Below are 24,534 nucleotides of genomic sequence, written 5' to 3' on the forward strand. Positions count from 1 at the left end.
TTGATGTTTCCCATTAACATATATTTTATTTGTGAATATCAAGGTTTACCTATCTACAACATATCTGCAGACACTCATTCATAGAGCTTAAAGAAAGTTACAGAGTACTGCACATTAAAAAAAGAGCGAAATTAAAGCAAAGGTAATAAAAATATGAAAAATTCAAAAGAAATCCAAGTACACGTTTTTTAAACAACACACACGCTGGAAATGATAGCGCGGCCTGGATATATGTGCCTTTTAGTACAATTTAGACCATTATCATTTAAATATAGGTTTAAAGTATAGTACTTTATTTAAAATAACTATGAACTATTACATACAAGTTCAAACTTAAGGTCACATGCATTAAACAGCTAGCCTCAATGGAATGCTATATTTCAAAGATTTGATGCTATTGAGATGGCAAACTCAGCATTGCAACTAAGGGATGTTTTGCACTGCACATCATGACTATTTGTGTAACATTTAGTCTTCATCTTAAAAAAAAAAGAAAAAAAGACAAGATAATCACACGGACACTTACAAATCTTGAATATAAAATGTGATCAGTGATCTAGTCACGTAATCTGGCAGTCTGCAGTCTGGTGCTTGTATGTGTTTGTTAATTTCTGTGGTACTGCAAAGTCACATCTGGGTTTCACCGTGTCAGCAGCCAAATAACCAGTAGCTCAAAAGTTACAGCACCTTAAAAACATTAGAGGCAATTATTAACTGTGTATCCTCATATATTGTTCCTCAGAGGAAAATAAAGAATTATGCTGAACCATATTCTGTCTTGTTGTAAATACAGCTTATCAAACCTCTGCACTTTTCTCTAAAGTTGAAGGTCAACAATCAAATCTCATCAACTAATAAACAAGACTAGGAAAATCATAATTGAATATATATATATATATATATATATATATATATATATATATATATATATATATATATATATATATTACATCATCTCGCAGAAAGTATGAAGATTAAAGATTACATTTCGACTCAAATGTAACTGAAAAAAGGTTATTTTTTCACTTATAACCTTCCGTGAGTTAAGCCAAGCACCTAAAAGCATAGCAGTATTCAAATGCAAGTTCATACAATGCATTGCAATTGCAATGCATATGTATATTACCATGAGGTTGAACTCTGACTCTGACTCTATTCATCAGAAAATGGTACTGTATAAGATCATCATCCCTCTCATCTTTGATTCTGCTCTGTGACAAGGGCTTAAGCCAGCACTATCATTCATTTCATCAAATCAATTCTTTTTAAGCCTTAAATGTTACTCTATTACCAATGCACAAAGAAAAACCACTGCAATTCTGAGTGTTTTATGACATGTTTTGAAGCCACAATGTGCTTTGAACAACATGAAACACACTATAACGTTTTTGGAATAGGTTTAAGTGCAGTATCCATGGCTCACATATTTCATAAAACCCTATTCAAAGCCATACAAAAGACTTCCATACATAGATTATTCACTGAACACCGTGCATTTCTATTGCCGGAAACTTCGGCTTACATTTCTGTTCTCAGTCATCCTTTCTTTCCATTCCTTTACAGAAAGCGATTTTATACTATATACATTTTATAACCAATAGCAATCAAGAGGAAATCATTTTAGGATGCTAATGAATATAATGAATTTTCTTCAGTTACCTAATTTAAAATCAGTAATAAAACTTCATAAACACAAAAAATAATCATAAACTCTGTGAACATACATTTTATACATCATTTAATGACAAAATAAGATTTGACAAACATACCATAAGCATATTCTTCATTCAGTTGTTTTTCAGCATCAGTTTACAAACAAAATTCTGTCCTGATCTAGTGGCAATATATTATTTGTGTTATTATAATGTTTTTGTCGATGCCATATATATCGTTTCACTTTACAAATTCAAAGCAGTAATCTCTTGAGTCAGGAATGTACAGTAATTTGTGCAAAACACACAAGCTGAAGCACAGCTCCATCTCTAGCATATCTGAAATTTTATTATTATTTTAATCTGCTAATCTTATTTGTTTACTAAATTCCTATTTCTAAAATTCTAGCACCCAGGTATTTGTTAATCTCTCTGCTGAGGTACATACCCTCAATTGCAATTTGCAAAGAAGGTATCTGAATGTGTGATAACTTGATTTGATGATTATTTTATATATAACGAGTGTATGTGTGAGCTATGAAAGAGGATGATGCGGGATGTGTAACTCAGGGCCTCGAAGCAACAGTATCATTGAGGACAATACATGAATTGATCAGACGAAAGCAGGAGAATCTCATCTAGTTGAGCTGCAGTATTTAGGGCATTTCTGGTGTTCTATTCAAAAATAAGTAAAGAGGTATACTTGTGCTTTAGTTAAATGACATTGTAATCAAAGCTATGTAGCTTAACTTTGTTATTATATTTAGCATTCATTTGGTAATCTTGTTCAGTATAAAATTACAACTGGGAATCTAACCATGAAAACTAGTTAAAACAGGCCCTGGACCAAAATGTAAAGGTTAAGCATTTTAGAGACCCATTTATATATGTGTGTTTGTATTTATTGTACAACATAAAGGGAAAAGCCACCCTGAAAAGTATATAGTGAAAGGCACATCTTCCTTCTGTTCTCCTGCACTCTAGTAACTTTCCTCACCAAGAAATAATAATCAAGGTTTATACCATTTGACTGGTGTATTGGGGGAATAGGCAGTATGTGTTGGTTTAAACCTTGAGAAGTTAAAAAGCAAAAGGTTAAGAATTTGACACTGAGTAAACTACAAATGAAGGCTGTAACGGACCATTTGAGAGTAAAGATGTGAACCTGGGAGACATGTTGAACTTAGAACTCTATTTTGCAGGCTGGGAACGACTCGTCCTGCATCACAACTGTACTGCTGCTGGCCAGGACCATAATGTTCAGCTCCTGTTGCTTCTCATGGGTCTGTTGATACCATTCACGGGTCACTTCTGTGTCATGAGTCGGTATCAATGTTACCTACAAATAGGACAGAGTAAGACATTAAAAGCATAATGGTTGACTCAAATGGTTTTGAATCACTTCATTGGAGTTGAAACTGACTACAAAAAAATTTACCAAATATTAATATGCAGGGCATTCATAAAATATCCATCAGATTTATCAGCAAATTATAAAGTTCCAAGGGTGACATCTACCAACATGGAGAGTAATTAACAAATTTTACACCTGTAGATTGGATCCCCACTGTGACTTTCCATCTAGCAAGGCGTCTAGTACACTGCGGCTTGGTTCTCCGCTGCTGGAGTCGTTTCCACTCACAACATAATATGAAGAACGAACACGTTTGAAAAACTCCTGGTCCACATTTTTAGCACTGCAGTGGTTGGGAATGTAGGCCAGATCCACATAGATAGGAGGACCAGGGGACACAGATGCACTGAGTTTTGCAGAATTTGAACCTGTTGGGAAATTGAAATGAACAAAAACTTGCTGTCAGTGTGATGCTGGCAAATAAAACAACTGCTCTATCTTAATTTGCAGATTTGAATGTTTATATTTATACCTGCACTGTTCTTAAGGCCATTGGCAAGGCCTTTGCCAGTGTTGTGGCTTGACCTTGAAAGGTCGTCTTCCATTTCCTTCTTCCTAAGAGAAGTGGTGTGAGTGGAGGGGTCCTTGGATGGGGACCTCTTCCTCCTGGCATCAGACTTGCGAGCAGGAGATGAAGATTTAGTTTTACCTAATTTTCGTAAACCCTTGGTTTTGGAATCTTTTTTGATTGGTTTGTCGGTTAGGCTTGACAGAGCCTCGGGATCAACCATACACACATCAGGGCGAGGGGGACAAGGAGCAGGGTCCATCATTGGTGATGGGAAAGGATCCTGATTTTTAGCAGGCGACCTAGATGAATAATGCTTTACCCCATAAACTCCAGATGATTTATCTACAGGCAGGTAATCTGCATCTTCATCAGAGTCATTGTTTCCTTCTGCTGTGATCGATGGACACTCTTCCGTACCTGATGGAATATCAGAATCTGACTGTGAATGCAGTGGCTCACTGACAGAGGTTGGAGGTGTTTCCTCCTCTCTGGCACTAATCCCAACAGCCATGGCACCAGAGAAGTGTTGCAATTCACTGTCCTCGCCATGATGACTGTGAGAGTGGTGACGAGGTTGTTTGTAAGATCTGGTCTTCCCCGAAGGTTGCTGTTGATCGGATGCTTGGCTTCCCTGTTCCTCACTTTCCTCGTCACTTGTAAGTTGACATAAGCTTGGGTTGATGAAGGATGGAGATGTGTCTCCTCTTCTCTGCTTGTACTCACAGGAGGAATAGCCTGGAGAAGCTTTGGATGAATGTGGATGGATACCAACATTTGAAGGATAGTTGGAGACATCATCATGTCTGTTTGGATCATCTGCATAAAAGGAGGTTTGGAAAGGTTGGTCTGTGGATGAAAGAGAAAGAGGACGGGCTGGTTGCTCTGGCTCAGTCACTTCTTCTTCTTCATACTCATCTTCATGTCGATAATGAGGTGGGGATGCTCCCGGGTAGATGTCTTGTTTCTGCTTCATTTCCCATTCACTTGGGCTTCTAATTTGCTTCAAGTCAAATTCTTGGTCTTGCATCTCTATTTTTGACAAGCCTATCCCCACCTTGCTGGATCCTCCAAAAGCCTCTGGTGCACTCAAAGTAACTTCTGCAGGCCCATTTGTTGTGTCTGGTTTTGTGGACTCAGGGTAATTGGATGTATGTGAGGTATGCAAATCCGTGGAGGTGGCTCCCAAACCAGAAGGTATGTCCTTTATTAGTGTCTCACTCAAGGAAAATGTGGCATTTTTCTTGTCTGCATGAACTGTAATTGGAGATCTTTGGTACTGAAGTTTATCCGGTTCAGTTTCATACATATAATCATCCTCCTCTTCACTACTCTCTGTGTCTTCATAGTACTGTTTTTCAGGGCACTCAAATTGAAGTGTTGATGAAGCACCATACAGATCTTCAGGCATGGTGTCTTTCTCTGTGGTCAGAGGCATTGAGGTATAAGGTCCAGTCGCACCAAATTCAGCTTGTAATCTTGAGTCCTCATTCCACTCTGATTTGTAAAAGCTCTTACTTTGTGGGCCTTGGTCTGAGATATTGCTTGTAGAGTAAGCAGGTTGTGTCTTTTCACCTAAACAAGTACCAGCATGTGGAGGGAAAGGCTTGTTCTCCTCAAATGGTGATAATGGTGACAATCTTGCAAGGCTAGAGGTGGTTGCAGGGGTCAGCTTTTCAGTCAATTCATCCTTAGCCCCACCAGAACTAGAGAAGGGTGAGTCCATTACTGGTGAATGTTCATCTTTGAAAGATGAGTACTCAAATCCAGTACTGGCTGGAGTCTCTATCTCATCCCCAAACTGGCGGCTAGTGGACAGAGATGCTGAAGCTGATGAGGAATGACTGTAAGAAGAGGAAGAGGAATATGCTGTGGCTGACATGGTTGTGTAACTGAAGCCCAATAAAACAGGGTCTCCTGATTTTTTCCCTGCTCCATCTGGTGTCTTTTGCTTGTCGAACTCAAGATCTTTGCCATCATAGTGCGTAGAGAATTTATCTACAGCAGACTTTGTTGAAAGGGGTAAATATGACTTGACATCTTTCTCATAATTTTCTACAAACTCATCTCTCTCCTCACTGGAAGAATGTTCAAATCCAGATGAGCCTGTGATATGACTTTCAGGGGGAAAAGTTGAGGAATCACCTTTAACAGTTTGACCTAAGTCCTTGGGTCCCTCATGGATTAGAGTGGATTCAAATGTCGATGGACCTAAAGCTTTCCAATAGGTGTCAGAGCCAAAGCTGTAGTCCTGTGTAATGGTGTCTTTCTTTTCTTCCTGGAATTGAGTAGGTACAGTACTGATGTCACTGCTTAGAAGATGCTGGGCATCTTTCTCTTGTCTGTCTTTGGCACCTTTCTCTGTATCACTATCACTTACATGCTCTCCATACTCCTCATCATCTTCATCTTCGTCTTCTTCGTCTTCTTCATCTTCATCCTCTCCATCAGCAAACATCTTCCTGTCTCCAGCCATGATTTCTTTTGTGCCAAATGTAAATTGGCCTAACACAGAACTTTTAGCACTGTGAGCAGTGGCGAAGCTGTCCGTTGCATAATGGCATGATTGTGATGCACCACCCACTGCCATTCCACTGAAATCTGGCTTTTCAAATTTACCTGAAATTGTGTCTCTCTCTGTAGAAAAGGATGAGTTTTTCACAGCTATCTTTTCTTCAACTTCATTTATTCTCTCTGAGAATGTTCCTTCAGGTGTATCATTAAACTGTGGTGTCCCATATATACTTTGTGCTTTACTATATGAAGTTGATGATGTTTCCTTTTCATTTGACGCTTTAAGGTCAGAAATCTTGCCAGTGGAAGAATCTAGGGATTCCTGCTTTTCTGTTTTCTTTAAAGTAACATCAGTATCTTCAAAAGTGTGCTCTGTTGGCAGATTTGGAGAGTAGGAATCCACTGAACTTGATTTACTGTCGTACACATCAGAGTATGTAAAGCTTTTGCCAACATAGGGTGTATCTTGCCTTACCACCCTCTCAAATTCACCTTTGAGGTCCTTCTCACACTCAGGGAAGGAATGCAAGCTGAATTGAACACTTTTATCGATGTCTTTTGAAATCACTTTTAAATCATCTATCTCTGAGAATGACACATCTTTTTTGCCTTGGCTTGCTGACATGGCATCTAACTTGCCCTGTGGTACTTTTACACTTGAGTTAGCACCATCCTCAGTTTCACTTTCATCTTCCTCTCCTGAGCTGAGCATCTGGGATTTGCACTCATGGCCCAAGTAGGTCACACTTTGTGGTTTATCTTCCTCATCCACAAATTCTTTCTCATTTTCAAACTGCTTCTCCTCTTTTAGGGATGATGTCTCTTCAGAGTTTTCTTCATCAAGAAACGTACACTCCCTCTCTTCTTTGTATTTAGTTTTACCACACACTACATTGCTTATTTTTCCATAATAATCCTCTTTATCTTCCTCTTCATCCTCTTCTGAGTCATATAATGCAGGCTTAGTGCTGGACAATTCCTTTACTAAAGGATCCACTTTATCATCAATTATTTCCACAGACTTTTTGCCAGCAGGAGTCTCTTGGGCTAAACACGTCTGAGAATCAAAAGTCTCCTTTTCTAGTTTTTCGTCTTTGTCCATAATCAATGGCTTTTGTGACCTCTCCTCAGTGGGAGAGTAGCTACTGCTGGTCGGTCCTGATTGAGTAGGTGAGGCGAACCTCACAGTGCTGTCATCTGGGCTGAGGCATCTTTCTTCACTCTCTGAAATAATACTTGTCTCTGAGGTGCAAGGCAAATTTGGCGAGAAGGACAAACTTTTCTCAGAGGTGCCCAATTTAGATTCATCCTTAGAGAGTGAGATTTCCTTTTCATCTTTTTCTTGTGCGCCAATCATCTGAGGAGAAATATATGCTGTTGTTGTGGGAAATTTATTAGAAGCTTTTTCAGTATCTTGGAGCATGGCAGCAGATGCATAACCCTCATGGATCTTTCCAAGTGGCATATCAACATTCGGTGTCTGATCCTCATCTTCTTCCTCGTCCTCTTCATCCTCATAATTTGTGGGAACAGTAGCCTTCACTGTAGTTCCTGTTTCTGGCACAATGGGTTGATATTCTTCTGAAGGAGGTGATTTAAAACACTTATCCTCTTCTAAGGAAGAAGTTGGAGAAATAGTTCCAGCAGAGTGGAGGTACTCCTTTCCTTGAGTGGCATCTGTCTGTACAGATGATGGTATACTATTTACAGTATCTAAGAGTAAAGAGCTTCTCCCTGCATCTTCAGTAGGTGGTGCTGTCATGGATGCCATCGACTGATCTTCAGTAACAGATGTTGCAAAAGATGATAATTTGTCATATTCAGTGATGGATGTGGCTGATGATATATGCTCTTCTTCAGCCAATGGAGCCACAATTATATTGGTTGTGTAAGCTGATAGGACTGGCTCCTGGTCTACTGCAAAACCCTTTGATGATAACTCAGAAGCAACAGATATTGTTGGTGGTTTCATGCCATGAATGGTGTCAAAAGTCCCAGGTTCATCAGGAACTGAGATGTCATAAGAGCCGACATCATATTGTATATGTGGGATTCGCTCCTCTGTTTCCTCATTAATCTCCTCATCAGAAATGGTCTGCTCTGTCTCAGAGTAACCTGGAATGGTTTCATCTTGGATGAAAGACACATGCTCTGCAGCACCCAGAGGTTTGGCAGATTTAATGTCACTTTGTTTTGTCTCCCAGTCTTTTGCGAGTTTCTCTTTTCTAGTCTCATCAGATTTGTACTTGAGCTCCTCCTCATGTACAAAATCTTCTGCCTCCTCTAGCTCTGCTTTCTCAATCACATCCTCTTCTTCTTCACTGTCACTCTTTTTAGGCTTCACTTCAAACTCTGTATCTTCTTCTTTCGCATTTTCTTGACATTTTTTATTTTTGTCCATCTCCAAAAAGTCAGATGTCGTAGCACTTTTTAGTTTTGTGGTAAGGTCATCCTCTATGTCATCTTCTGTAATAACACCTTCATCCTCAAATCTATCAGTAGTTTTAGAAGGGGGTTTAATTTTGTTTACACCATATGGTATCATTTCCTCATGAGAGGACTCTGTTTTAGTTATTCCTTCATCAGGAGATTCAATGTGAGGGACAACACTGTCTACTGTAGATTGAAAAATTGGGAGTACTTTGCTGTCTGTGGGCTTGGAAAGCTCCTCCTCCATTCGCAAGGCTTCAAAATCCTTGGTAAGATCTTCTGGGGAGGAGACTAAGGACCTGTCACTCTCCTGTTTCTCTAGTGAAGTTTTCTTAGCAGCTGGCCTGTTCTCTTGCTCTTTTGCAGCTTTAGTCTTTTCTGTTTTAGGCTTCACTTGAACCTTTGCTTTGTTCAGAGTCTTCCGGACCTCAGGGGTGAAGGGCTTCAAGTCAGGTTTTGTGATTTTTCTCAACTCTGGCTTGATTTTTTCTTTTTTCTTCTCCTCCTTACTTTTGAGTTCTTTTTTAACATCTTTTTTTACATCTGCTTGTTCTTTCTTGGTGTCTTTCTTTTCTTGATCTTTCTTCTCCTCCATCTTAGATGCTTTCTCCTTGATATGTTTTTTAGGAGACTTTTCTCTCTGCAGCTTTTTTGTCTCCTGCTTAAGTGAATCAGGTGATGCTGTCTTGGGTTTAAGTGGTTTTGGAGTTTTGACAGTCTCTTTTATTTTCTTATCTTTCTTTTCAACTTTGTTCTCTTTTACAGAATCAGTCTTAGACTCAATATCTTCGTTTGCCTCTTTCTTGCTTGCTTTCGTAGTAGGAGACATTTTAGGGGATGATTTAAGACTTTCTTTGCTATCAGTTCTCAGCTTCATTTTGGTTTGTTTAATCAGTGGAGGTGGAGCTCCAGATGACATGTCCTTTTGAGTGGCTACTGGATATCGCAAGAAATCGAGATGCCTCAGCTTTTCCAGCCCCTCAAATATTTTGTTTTGAGGGGCATTTCCAGGAAACAGTACTCTGACAATCTTTTCTGTTGGACTGGCAGGTACCCACACGACCAGAGCTGTCACTGATGTGAGGTAAGGAACTGAAATCTCACCCTCTTTGCCATTGGCCAGGACAATGCCAGTCTTAGCTTTACTGTTACCAGCCCACTTCTGCATGAAGAATTGCATTTCCTTACTGTCCTTGAGAGGATTTAGAACATACATGTCTAGTTTGCCAACACCCAACTTGTGAAAGAGTGTTAAAGGCTCAATTGTGTTGCTCATAACTCTGTATAGGGGCTCAGATTTGATGCCCAGTTTCTGAAGGTACTGCAATGTAAGAGAGGACTCTTCAATGCTCCTCTTTGTTTTCAGTGTGGATTCAGGTGCCTTCAGCTTGTCTGGAACATTAAAGAACACAACACCAAGCTCTGGTGAGATCAGGTTTTTCATCCAGTCTCCATACGTATTTGAACCACGGCTCTTCTCTTCCTCCTGCTCTGCAATTTTCCTCTGTAACAGTCCATTTATACCAGCGAGGTTATCTGCTCCTATGTGGGTAAGGAGAACAGAATCAATCCTATCCAAATGTCTGACCAGCTTCCAGAAGCAAGATTTTCTGTCCGATCCACCATCGATTAAAATATTAAAACCATTGACTGCAAACAAAGCAGAGTCGCCCCGTCCTCCAGGAAAGATATAGCAGCATGGTTTGGACAGTTTCAGGAACCCTCCTGAGGTTGGTGGTTCCAGGAGCTCAAAAGGAGAGGGAACATCCACTGTCTCAGAGATGCATTCTGTGAACTCGCTCACCCCTTCCATCTCAGGCAGTACGGGCTCTGGGTTCAGTCTTTACTTGAGTATGCTATGCTCCTGAATGTACCGCAGGGAGCTCCAGCCCCCTTCTCCTTTACAGGACACTGTAAAAAGGCTTGCTGACCTGCAGATGGCTGGTTTAAGAGATCTTTAATCTACAAAGAAAAACAAAAACAAAATAGTTCTAAAAGTTCAATTAAAAATGTAAAAATGTAAAGTGCTGTGAAGTATTATGGGACCTATAATGGTGTATAGCCACTTACCCTACGACTTGAAAGAATGTCTGATAAATTGTCCTGCTGAGTCACAGAGCCGTGTTCTGAACTATAAAGGAAAAAGAATGCATTATATTGTTATATTTGACAATTAACGTCCAAATATTTAGATTTCTTAAATGGTTATATGGTTCCATGCAAATAAAAAAATTGGGAAAACTTGGAGAGTTAAACAAACACTATGGTTTATTTATAATTACTTCTATAGCAATATTCTCCTCAGAAGGATTCACCAACACAATGGTCTCAAGGACATCTCTCTTGTATTGCACTCAAAAACACTAAATGCTTAATATGGCACACAGAACATTTATTTACAATATCATTTATTTCAAAGATTTTAAACTGTGCAAATCACTGCCTTCATGCTTTTCATTACTGTTTTTATTCACTATTCTTTGTCTCTTCCTGCTGCTGTGCAAGAGTAAACTAATCCCGTGAAGCAGTCTTCTCAGTTCCATGCAATCAAAACAATATTGCAAAGCTTCTGCAAGCAAATCTATGGCCTGTTGCCATGGGGATAGTGAGCTGGCGACTGCCGCCAGCCGCGTTACACTGACCCAGTCTTGGTGCTGCGCGACGCATTGCAGCATTTCTGAAAGGGTGAACAATTCCTCTCTCTAGCTGAAAATGTAAGTCCAGCATTGTACAGTTGAAACATACTGTACAAACAAGTCTATGACACTGTGCATTGTAAAGCTTTAATAAGCATAAACCTCTCATTGGCTGTTTAAAGGTCACTACTTAGATCTTTCTATAGGATATTTATAGGGTCATTTTCACAGCAGTGAGAAAGGAACAAGGCCGCTTGGACTTAAAAAGCACACTGATGATTTAACTAGGCTTCTAACACTAACAGTAGCGTAATGTACACAGCATGATAAACGTGATGAGCTTGAAAATAAATAATTCATAAAACATAGCATGTATGGACAAACTACCACAAAATAAAAAAATATATATACTGTATAATTTAAATGTAATGAGTCTGATTTAAGAACAAATCAGTGCAGATCAGGTAGTAGTATCAAATCGAAAACAAAATATGAATAAACAAAGTATTTTTGGTAACACTTTATTTCATGGTGTCTTTGTTACATATTATTACATGTACTTTCTATTATAATGACAAATAGTCATGCAAAAATACATGCAAGTAACCCTAAACCAATCCGTAATCCTAACCCTATCCATGTAGTAAGTACATGTAGTTAATTAATATTACTCAGTACTTATATGTGTAACCATGTTTATTTCTGGCATAACATAGATTAAATAAAAACTACACTCCTGTAAGATCATACAATGGACTCTGGATGGTAGCAGTGGACTCCAAATAGTCCCAACCCAATGTAAACTTCACACTCTTTTACTTTGAATGTTTTTTGAAAGCCAAACCTTTTAGGGATTAGCAGCCTGATACATTTACCGGAGTTTTATCCTTGCAGACATTTGACATCAAGAAATCTTTTCCTACACAGCTAACAAGATGCTTTGGGACAGCTGGCAACATGACCTTCGAATGTGCTTTCACTTTGAGACAGAGAACAGATAATGTTATGAGCTGCTAAATCAGGCTGCATGGTCTCCTGTGACACTGAGCTGAGCATACACACACCTTCACCTTATTACCATTCTAAAACAAAAAATGCATTTGCAATCTTCTGTAGTTCTTTTGAGATGAAAGAATGTGGATGTGGAAATGCTTTGTGTTTTTATAAGAAAAGTATTTGTTAGAAAGAAAGTTGTTTTTTAGATGCATAGATGCATTATTCTATTCAAACTGCACACTATTCTAGCTATTACTGCATATAATACATTGTTTAACAATACTTTTGCACACTCATCCAACTGTATTTATTACCACTGTTCTCACGTTGCTGCTGTTCATAATGTGTATATAATCCTACATTGCTCTGTTCATAATGTACATACAATACCTACATTGCATCCTATTTATTTTCTGTATATACTCTGCTCAATACTGTATATAGCAACTCCACTGTACATTCTGTATATCATAGCTTCACTTACTCTGCACTTTTATGTACAGTATATAAAACACTATATTCTTGCACTTCTGGTTAGATGCTAACTGCATTTCATTAGCTCTGTACTTGGACTCTGCATAATGACAATAAAGTTGAATCTAATCTAATCTAATCTTAGGTCTAATTTACAGTATACAGTAAATGCCATACTAATGGCACAATATTAGATTCCACAGACATAGTCATTTGCTATGTATGTACTGTAGCACTAGGACCCAGCTAACTACTGATGATTGTGCATCTGAAAATATGCTGAAAAATTCTACATCTGACATTAAACACCTCCTTCTTAGTCATGTTGTTGTAAAGCAAACCATTAAATTTAGCACTTTGCACAAACAGTTAACCAGTCTGGGTTATTCTGCAAGTTATCGGCTTGCATTAAACAAGGTTAATAATAAAGTTCATCCCTTAATAATCAGCTCAATAGAGTCAAATAATCAGGTCACCTCACTGAGCATATGTTCTGCTTATTATGATCTGGATGGCATGTGTTTTTTTGTTTGTTTTGTTTTTGCTAATTAAGGACAAGAAAATATATAAATTGCCTACAGTAAATAAGAACAAATATATCAAATATTTCAGAGCAATAAGTAATATAATCATGTAAGCGATTTATATGCATTTGAGTCTTGTACACAGTAACAGTAATATTTAGCAGCTTAGCAGATGGTTTCTAAAATTAGCTAATTCAGTATCACTCAACTGAGAATGTAACACTGACAAATGGGGTCAGATGTATTTTACGCTTGCTAAGACAAATTTAGTAAAAGTTAATCTTAGATTTGATAGCAATCCAGAAAATATCTTTACCCTGTGCATTTTAAGCTTTACAAGCAATTTTGGCTTTTAGGATTAAATGATAAACACAAGAGATCCAGGCGACTGACACGCTTTCAGTGAGAAGAAATTAGTAAGACTGACTGATTGCCTTACAGGCTTAAACAGTTTTAAAGACTCACTTATGATTTGCTTTTGAACTCGAAATGCATCTAAAATCTTCATTCCAAAATCTTTAGGAAAAGTGACACGTGGCTTTGTGTATATATAAAAAAAAAAACATTATTATTTCAGAGTAGATATGGCCATATTTAGGGCACTGGGCCTAACGTGCCCATTTTGGAAATTATTTGTTACATGCAGATAAACTGAAAGCTTCAAGGGACCATTTAAAATGATACAGAAATGATTTGCATCCATAATCGCTTTTGAGGATTAATGACCGGGGACAATAACTTGGCTTGTGGTTTTGGTCCTGCCTTGCTCTTTAAACTAAATTGGTTACACAGGTGTGAAGGGGCTGGTAAAAACACACACGCAGTCATTTGGAACTGGAACAGGGAGGTGCTGAAGCAAAATCTTTCTCGCCTCCCATTAAATAACGCTGACCTCAGCAATGCAGATGGCTGATCGTTGTTTAGAGATAGTAGCAGAAGATATATTTCAGTCACTACTGCCAATCTAAACACACAAGCAGCACTTAATAGAATCAGCTCAACTGAAATGTTATAAGCATATCAAAAAGATGAATACTGAAGGCAACATTTGCATAATCCTTTCACATGACAAATATGTGTCTCTTTAAAATGACAGTTGAACCAAAAATAAATATTTTGTCATCTTGTTGTTCCAAACAGTTATTACTTTCGTTTGTTTTTCTGTGAAACAAATAAGATGTTGATGTTGATTATTTTTGTTCAATTCAATCGATGCAGTTCGGCCAAATACCTCTTTATGTGTTTCAGTCATTCGGATTTGAAAAGTAATCATTACTGAATTTTCATGAACTGTCCCTTTAAGATGCAATTATTTACTACGCAAAAAAAGCACAGTGCATCAACCTGTTTCTGCTTCAGAGAGATATGTCATGAACTAATCTAAGTGAATTCATGTCTTGCCTGTGGAATCTGTGCACATCTCTTCACCGCACACGGTGACGCATACTCGTGCGCGCGCGCGCTACAGTCCCAGCTTTCTCTGATGCCCTGCTTCATCCCATAATAATCAGAAACACACATCGGGGTCAGGCTAAAATTATAATGTGTTTCCAACAAATTAACCACCGATTTCTGGCAATATGCAGATCCTTGCAGTTACCAAAAACTTTAGCTCTGTCATCAAAAATGTAGCGGCTCATGAAAAAGAAACTTAAATATATAAAACAAAATCTAGTGAGAAGAAGTCATGAATGAACGTAGCTTTCTCACTCATATTTCTAATCCAAAAATCTCTCGTTTATGCTGTCTAATAGGCTATATTCGCTTGTTTAATAAGCATCTTTGGTTCCTTACAGTTAAGTGCAAACATGTAACGTTACATTCATTCACCTCCATTGATGGCATAATCATACATGCTTTGAAACGGCTTGTTTTTGCGACCTTTAGATAAATAATCCTGCAGACAAATCCGTGCAAAAACCAGAACCGATACAGACCTAGACCGATACAGACTGCACCTTTCATGAATGAATAACCTCGTTCAAAGAGAAAGACATCTGAACCACGTGCCAGTAAGCAAATATTTGAAGAATTGTATGACAGATAGATTAGTCCTACCGTTGCTGATGCTGAGCTGTGCGTATCATGCGTCGAGAGCGCGCACACAGGCACGCGAGTGCGCGAGAGGGAGTGGGTGTGACCTATGAGTATGGATTTACTTACACACATACTACGAATGAGGACGACAATGCAACAGTGTAATAGCGTTTACAGTCTATATTTCTGTGTCAATTATTCGACCTTGAACAAATAAGTCATTGATAAATAAGATGAAGGGTGAACAAAAGTAGAGATTGGGTCTGTCTCAGTCTGAGGAAGCATTTCAAGGTGTTCTTGTTCACCTGTATTCACCCTAGTTTTTCATTTATTTAGAATTATTTATTTTTTTTACACTGGGAGATCCCTTTTAGTTTAGTACAAACAACTATTGAAGCTTATTTGAGCACCCTGAAAAGCACTCTATAAATAAAATGATATGTATTTATTTGTTAATTAGAAATGTTCAATGTTAAATGTTCAATATTAAAGCAAAAGTATGCATTTATAAGGAGGTGAGAGAGCACAACTTTCACCACTTTTAATTCAATTTATTGTGTAGTGTTAATTCTAATGTTGGCTTATAACAGTTCGCTACCGGAACAATAATACGTAATAATAATAATAATAATAATAATAATAATAATAATAAACATATTCTGACCTTGAAGATTGGAAAAATGCAAACCAAAATCTCTCGAGACTGACTGGAGTATTTTTAGGAATATTGTTTCCGTATCAGTATTGTAAAAAACAACTCTTCAGCATACCGAGAGGCTCTGTTAACAATATGACAGAAAAGAAAAACACAAATTTCTACTTGGCACCATAATATCAATTTGAATAATGTAAAAGAGTTTGACATACTATAACAGCTCAACGTGACTAATTCTGTCTTTTTCAGCCTCACCGTGTGCTGTAATGGTCACAAATGACAAGGACAGGCCATTTAGTAGTTAATGTACAGCTGATCCCAGACCGACAGCTGCAGCGCAAGACTGCCAAAATCTGACCCATTAACTGCACTCCATCAGCATTCTCTCGCAGACAGTCTGCTGGACGCTGACCACCTCCTTGACAGTGAGCCAGTGCAGAACTGTGTTTACAGTGAGGGGGGAGGATGCTGTCAGATCGGAGATTAAAACTAACAAAATAAAGAAGAATATTTATACTACATTAAAAGTTGAACCGAAATTATATATGAACATGAAGAAATTATGATTTATCTAATTCCTCTGGAAAATGGTTTTAATTGAAGGAGTGCATTTTTAAAAGCTGGAGGTGATGAATGCATCTAGCTGCTACAAAAAAGGGTTTGCATTTGTTAAATCAAATTTAAATAGATGCTATTACAAGATTATAAATAGACACTTCCAGACATATCCTAAGCAGCTGTTCAAAGCAGCAGTCTGGCTGCCACACCCTTAATGCTAGACAGCCGGTGCCCATCTCTTGAATTATCTCATTTATTTCATCCTTTCAGTACAGTCCCTTGATAACATCTTGCTCTTACTGTATTAGCACATTACTCCAGATTTAAAGCCTCTTCGGCAGAATTTGTAAGAGAAAAATGTAGATGAATGTCCTTCTGCAAGCATTTCAAATGTCTTTCCATGGTCAGAATTCTTTGCAGACACTATTTTTATGCTCTAGACCCTAACAGTAGGGAACCCTGGTTTTGCTCACAACAATAACTCCCCGTCTTTCCTAAAACTTCAGGCCCAGAGTCTGGGCGTGGGCTCATGTTTCACCGTGGTGTGTGTGGTGCAAGATCCAGCCCTGCAATCAATGCCACCACCATTGCTCAGCGTCCATGTGCAGACTGCAGTGGTATAAAAGAGCACAATCAAAAGCCCATCCTGAATTATTCATCAACCCTAGAAAACATGCTGGAAACCTTGTAAAAAGCCCTTTCTGCTTTGGCTTTATAAGTGAAGAGATTTATACACTTATACACTATAATGTCCTGTGCAAACATTAAGGTGAGAAAATCACAAATCAACACTGCACTTAACAGCTCACTTAAGTTTCAGTGCTGTCTGCGAAAATCAGTTCCATGTTAAGTGTTATGGATCTCCAAGATTTGATTTTGGAGTAACAAATATATTACTTGGAAATATGTTTTTAGCATCTGATGTCCCATTTTATGATTTCCTAATAAAATCCTTTACATGTACTACTGGGTGGTACCCTTTCAATAGTAACTAATATTCACACCTTAAGTACCAATATGCACATTTAAAGTACTATTATCTAACACTGAGGTAGTAATACATACCTTATGTTATTAATATATCTACAATTTTGGGGTAAATAAGGTACAAAGATGTCCCTTTTAGCTTTTATACAGTACTTAAGGTACCACCCCAGAGACAGCTATGTATCTTATTTCTCATATTATCACTGTAAAAAAAATGTCATTAATATATATAAGATAACTGGGTTGTGTTTTACAAGAAAATAAATGATTCTGTGTCTTTCTATCATTTAAAATGTTTAATTTAATGTGCTACTTGCTTTTTTTGTAATTAATTAGGAAATTTAGCAATTTCTCAGTGAAAATTGTTTCCACACTTTCTATTGTTGTTGTTGAGAAATTATGGTATATATAAATTAATCTTTCAACTAATTGGATTTAAACTAACACATTATATATAACAAGATTAAATCTTCATAACCAAGTGTAAAAGCTATTGAATTAGAATGCATCCTCTCCTCGTCTTTCTATCAGTGCAGAGGGGCTTGCAGTTGCATCTCTGATAGACTCATCACTCTTTTTTCTCCACCCTGTCAATTACCTCTGGTTATTGACTTAATTATGTTCTAAGGATCACATAGAAACTCATGCAATTAAGTCTGCATATTTGGAGGCTTTTACAACTAAACGTGCTACGCATAAGGGCTATTACAGCAGTAAACTGTGGTCACAGTCATTAACTGAAAAATCAAAATGAATTGAACAATGCCCAAGACAGCTGGGGCCATGGTGACCATTCCAGCCTCCTCCCTGCTGCCTCTAGGGAGGTAAAGGGATCTGTAATGTTAAACGACCCATCCATCTGTGTTGGTTGTAAAATCCCCGTCTGAAGTTCCAAAAGACAACCACTCATAAGGGAATAGCAACACATATGTAAGTCTATAATACACTTTCATCATCAGACTCAATACAGTAATTTCATCTATTTTTATCTAAAAATATACAACTTTCTAATAACATACATTGCAATTTTTACATTTTCTTAATGAATTGGTCTGAAGAAATCCCTGTCTTCTAATTACTTGTCCTGGAGTCTATTTGATCGACTTGTTGCCGGAGATTGCTTTCATGTCTCATCTCTTGCACCTTTCCTCTTGAGACAAAAGGTCATATGGGAATTCAGCAGCAGCACTTCGAAGCATAAATCTTGCTCTCCTGCATAGAACTTGCAGACTTTCTTTTCAAAACAAATGTAATCTATAAATGTAAAAAGATACCAAAGAACTCACACATGAGTCAGTGATGCTACAATGAAAACCTGCTCTGTACTGCTTTGTGTAGCTATGAATGTTGTTAAGTCTATTGAAAGAGCCAACAGACAAACAGATAGATCAATTGATCTACAGAATTATGTATTGGTTATATATTATTATGTTTTGAAATATCCAGCATATTATGAGTTGCACAATTAATATAGGACCAATCCCATTCTACAAGGAAAATAACATAGTTAAAACTGTTATTATTAGTCTTAATTTTTTTGTGTGTGTGTTCAAAAACATGTAATAGCAGTCGGCCATGATGACACTGCACTCCTGTCCTGATCAGTATTCCTAGCACAGCTGCAGGAGTGGCATACAGCTGGATACTGAGCATGCTCAGTCCTCATCCATCATCCTTCCACTGCCGGCTAATACAGAGAAAATGAGTTCTGTCCAGTGACTGCCACCTGTCAGAGACAAAAGTGAAGTGGAGGGAGCCACTCTGTGTGCTGTGAGAAGAGGGAGCAGCTCCCCTGCTATCATTACTGAAAGATTCAGCTCCTATAATGCACTGTAAACATAACCAGATCCAGATAAGATATCAGGATATGGACAAATACATCTCCAACTGACACATAATACAAATTGTATCATGTTATTTGAAAAACATTATTATTCTTGTCAAGCAACTGGGATGGGCATGCTTCTTATAGTTTGTGAGATAATCGGGAGGAATATTGTAACATTGTAATCAATACAGGAGTTAATTAGTGGTACTAAACAACACTAGCAGAAATATCCTCAGCTTATAGAGACAAAGACGTTGCTGTCAATAAAGGCAGGCTCTGTGAAATAACAAAGGCATTCTTATTTTCAAGATTCTCTGAGCTGAGAAAAGCAGCAGCTTTTTGCCTGCAGGCCAGAACTAGAATTTCACTGAATCATAACTAACTTCAGTTTACCATCAACGTAAACCTAAAATGTACACCTGCTTTTAAATACTCTGTTTCAGTTCTTAGTTCAGATCTGTTTAGCCTGTCAGAGATCACAGATGAGATGAACAGTATTGTTCCCAGTCCCAGTGCTGCTTAAACTATTTGTTAATTTAAATAGATAAAAATAAAGTAAAACTATAAGATGAATAACTCGAAATCTTTAAAATATTATTCTCTGTACGTCAAACTTGTTGCAACAGTGATTGGTCTCTAATACCCATGTACAAACTGCATTTGGATCCACAAAGTTTCCTTGGTCCAAATGCTGTTTGAACCTTGTCTTTTGAGGTTGCTGGGTTATTGGGATCAGTGGACTGGCACTTTGCTGGCTCTCTACCAGAGGTGTCAAGTAACGAAGTACAAATACTTCGTTACTGTACTTAAGTAGAAATTTGGGGTATCTATACTTTACTTGAGTAATTATTTTTCAGCCGACTTTTTACTTCTACTCCTTACATTTTCACGCAAGTATCTGTACTTTCTACTCCTTACATTTAAAAAAATAGCTTCGTTACTGCTTTTTCATACCGGATTGTTATCGTTCAGAGAGAGAGAAAGAAAAAAACCCTATCCAGATAAATCGCGCCATCAGGATGGAGTGAATTTGATTGTGGTTGGATGAGAAGTATACCATTCCGACACCCTATTGGTCCATACGCGATCCATCACACCTGCACATGACACAAGTCACATCACACTGCATAGACAGTTTTGGGTTCGTTTATCAAAAAATATATTTCTTAAAAGTAGGTTGGAACCAGTAGTATCCGATCGCCTCAGAGTCAGTCCGCTTAAATTTCAAATGAAACCGGCGTCAGTCCGGTCTCCTCCCGTCTTTCAGCGCGCTCTTCAATCCGCCGACCACGGTGGAGCAGCGCGAGCTCAAACAGAGACAGAGGACACAAGGTGTGTGTTTACCGATAGATTGTTAGAATATCTGTATCTGTGAAGTTCTTTGTCATGAATACAGTTTACAAAAGGTCACGATCAGTCGGTTTCTCATCTAGTGTAAAGTTTTCGCTTGTCACCGCTAATCACGAAACAGCTGTTTCCTTACACTTATTTAAGTATACTTCATTTAATCATACGTACATACACTAAGTCTTAGGCAGTATTTTCACTTAAAAGAATGGTGTTCGGCCAGTTATTTATATATTTTGCTGTAGAGTGTCACTGTCAGTATAAAATATCAGTTTACAATTCCAAACATTCATTTTGCCATCGTCAAACTGCTTGTGCATTCAAAATCGCACTAGATTATTATTAAAATTAATGGCAAACTACTGTCCTACTGACACATTGCAGCAAAATATATAAATAACTGGCTTAAAACCCTTTTTTTGGGGTGAAAACACTATTCTTTCTTTTCCATAAGACTTTTGCACAGTACTGTATTTTAAAAACGAGATTGTTGCTACTTTATAAAGAATGAGCATACAGTCATTCACAGAACTGATTAAAGACAGTGACAGACAGCACTCATCTTAACTAAATATCAGAAAATCATTTGGAAGACATATTATATAAAATATTATTATCAGTATTATCCACTGGTAAAGACTAATAGAGATGGAACTGATGATTAATCCATGCAGCGATGGATAGGGAGTCAGCAGTCACATATGAGGAACCATATGACATAAGGCAGGCTAGCAGAGAATTTAGACTGAAGACTTGACGTACAACACCACAGAATGGAGAGATTAAGAAAAACAAGAAAAGTAGTGATAGAGTGATAGAGTGATGCATACATGCAGTGTGTGCAATCTTGTGCATGCATGTGTGTGTGTGTGTGTGTGTGTGTTTGTGTGTGGGTTCTGGTATGCCATGATGCATAGGAAGTAAATTTAGATGTAACACTTTATCCTCTTTAGCTTTATATCTGCTGATGGTTGCAGTGTGCAGCATAGCATGTTGTTATCAGCTGTGCTGTTCAGAAATGCCAACACTTTACAGAACAAAGCAATGCAAATGTTGTTATGTGCTTTATTAGATAAAATAAGGCTAAGCGTGTTAAAAGAAAAATAAAAATTTTCAGTTTTGCTTAAAATGTACTCGTCATCAAGCCATCCAAGATCCAGATGAGTTTTTTTCTTCTTTGAAGGAACCCAGATTTTGAGAAATTACATAATTTGTGAAATCCAGTTTAAAAAGTCCATGCACTGTTTTCCTCTCACATCAAAAACCACTGACAGATTTGTTTAAAACCATTTTGAACAGTTTTCACTTGTAAGCTAAGTGGTGCTTGACCTGTGCATATTTATCTGTTTCATATAAGATGACTTTTCACTGGAGGAAGTAATATTATGGACAGAGGATTCATAGTTTAGCCAGGAGCAGCAGTTAGAAGTTTTAAAATTCTTTAATGGTTGGATTGATGTAAATGCGCAGCTTTTCACTTCACAATACATCCATCAATTGACTGGAGTCATGTGGATTGTTGTTATGTTTTCACTATTTCTGATGGCACCCATTCACTGCAGAGGATCCAGTGGCGAGCGAGAGGTGATGCAAAATTTCTCCAAATCTGTTCTGATGAAGAAACACTCATCTATATCTTGGATAGCCTGAGGTTAAGTAAATTGTAAGCAAGTTTTCATTTTTGGGAGAACTATTCCTTTAACCAGACATAACAAATAGTACTACTGATTTAAAAGCATTGTTCTTTTACACAATCAAATGGACTTCATAAAATTCACAAGTTATTTAGAGTCAAGCTATCAAGTCGCCGGATAAACCCAAGAGTGTCACTCTATTCCACCCATATATCTGTTTTAGTCTGTGTTGCTTGGCAACATGCAAAGCTGAAATGCTTTGTTTCTTATGGAACAGTATTCATTGGCAAAGAACAGATATACAAACTTAATAATGACATGCCGATCTGAATCTTGCTTAATTATGAATGATAAACATCCTTGAAGCACAAGAATGGATAACATGGGCAAAAAAACATCCACACCCTTCAAATGTCATTAGCTTTCTGTCAATCCAAACAGAGCAACACTGACTTGAAAAACAGAACATTTATGAAGGAAATAATTAGGGGAAAATAAACACACTCCATATTGTAATATGCATTTACAGAATGTTGCCATTTCATTGGCTATGGGAATTAAGGTGGGTTTGGTAGGGCAACCTCACAGGGAGCCTTACATCAATGCAATCGAATCATTCAACCTGTGATTTAATGAAACTGTCACCTTCTCACCTTCACATTATCTATTAGCTGTCAAATGGCAGGACGATAGCTGCTTTTACAAATACTGTGATACTGACAGAGAAAACAGAACAGATGTTCTGAATTTCACAACATCACAAGGTTTTTTTATGCCAAATTTACACTGCAAGGGTGGCACAGAAGTGCTTCTGAAATGGCATTTACATGTAGGTGTCTTTACAGACTGTATAATGCTGTTTAGAGGGGGCATAAATGCATTTACAAAGCAATTACTACTGTATACTTTGATACTAGGTGTTAAGGTTGATCAGCGCAGGCAGAAATAGTCTTTTATGCAGCATTGCAACTTTACACTGAATTTTGAGCAGACAGAGCAGCTTTAATTCAGCTGTATAAAGACACTTTTATACATTTTGAAATATTTAGCACTGTACACTTAAAAAAGGAAACATCAATGAATAAACAAACAAACACACATGGCTATCAGAAATTATATCATATGCTACTAGTTAAAATAGTAAATTATATTTTTTTTATACATTTTTGCAAAAGCTCATGCATCATCTTTCTTAAACTTTAATAACTGACCTTTCACCTCTGACGGGAATTGGGCAGAGTGTCTTGCTTCAAAGAGCTTTAGTTCCTTATTCAAGTCACAAATGATCAAATCAACGCCCCATGACAGGATCCCTGTTAGATGCACAGTTAATAAATCAATAGTACACAATGCTATAATCTCAAGAGATAAACAATATCCTACACAAAATTTACACACACGTGTCATTGATATAACTGCTAAAAAAAAAATTTAAAACCTTCCACTGTAAAAAAAAAAAAAAAAAAACAAATTCCACACTATTCTTTCAATGTATAATGATCACATATCATCTGTATATGCATACATAAGTTTCTTTATATGATGCTCAGATATTAACAGCTGTTAAGCTTAAACAGTTCTGCACTGTTTATCTGAATAACGTCTGTTAGGTCCATGTGTGACTACTGAACTCTTCACGCTTAACCCAAAGGTAGAATACCCAAAATGCGACTCACCCTGTTTAAAGTGTTCCTTCACTGAATCAAGCTGTTGATCTGTTGAAATTTCTCCAATCACAATAAGCAGTAACAAGTCCGGCAGAAAGGAGGACCGACACACCGCTGCTGTCCAAGGTGCTGAATAATTGTGCTCTTCTCCTGACGACCTACAGCAGCATCTCCTAGCGGCATTTCTATGGTAACCGAGTCTGGAGCTGAGGGAGTTCTTGCATTTCCATGACAACTGTGCCATCATCCCTCTCCGTGGGGCGGGATCAGAGGAGGAGCGGAAAGAGTGGCTTGAAAAAGACATCCTGTTATTGGTTATCAGCTGCCACCAAACGCTTACGTGTCATTATGACAACTTTGCTATCGATAATGTGTTCTGAGATACCTGGGGGAAATAGCTGTTTACACTCCATCTTAAAACAACTTTTCATTATGTAAAGAAAATTGGAAGTAATCCAGATTAAATTAATTCTCAAAAACGGATGTTTGCAAACTCACCCTCTCTGAAAGACAGACATAGCCAAGAGTTTCTCTTATTATAATCATATTTTGGTGATCAATAATCAATGAATCATTTTCTCTTATTTTTGTGACAGGAGAGCAGATGTTCTAATACTCTACATGTCAATTCTCTCCACTGTAACGTCGTGTCATTACGGGAGGATTGAGTTTA

General features: G+C 37.7%; 1 protein-coding gene across 3 annotated transcripts; it reads right to left on the reverse strand.

The window, feature by feature from the left end:
* On the reverse strand, nt 1-24,041 carry LOC128017756 (microtubule-associated protein 1A-like). Of its 3 annotated transcripts, XM_052603252.1 has the most exons (6): nt 23,871-24,041; nt 23,406-23,507; nt 10,589-10,649; nt 3,539-10,480; nt 3,202-3,434; nt 1-2,991 (listed from the first exon to the last, which is right to left on the reverse strand). In XM_052603252.1, the coding sequence occupies exons 4-6, from the start codon at nt 10,329-10,331 to the stop codon at nt 2,836-2,838; spliced, it is 7,182 nt and encodes a 2,393-aa protein (XP_052459212.1). In that variant the 5' UTR covers nt 10,332-10,480; nt 10,589-10,649; nt 23,406-23,507; nt 23,871-24,041; the 3' UTR covers nt 1-2,835. The 3 variants fall into 3 exon arrangements, with proteins under 3 accessions (XP_052459212.1, XP_052459214.1, XP_052459213.1); XM_052603254.1 differs by lacking the exons at nt 23,406-23,507; nt 23,871-24,041 and adding an exon at nt 15,207-15,252 and having other exon boundaries at nt 3,539-10,473; XM_052603253.1 differs by lacking the exons at nt 23,406-23,507; nt 23,871-24,041 and adding an exon at nt 15,207-15,247.
* Between the last annotated feature and the right edge of the window lie 493 nt (nt 24,042-24,534).

Source organism: Carassius gibelio, chromosome A7, assembly GCF_023724105.1.
Source record: "Carassius gibelio isolate Cgi1373 ecotype wild population from Czech Republic chromosome A7, carGib1.2-hapl.c, whole genome shotgun sequence".
Lineage (NCBI taxonomy): Eukaryota > Metazoa > Chordata > Actinopteri > Cypriniformes > Cyprinidae > Carassius > Carassius gibelio.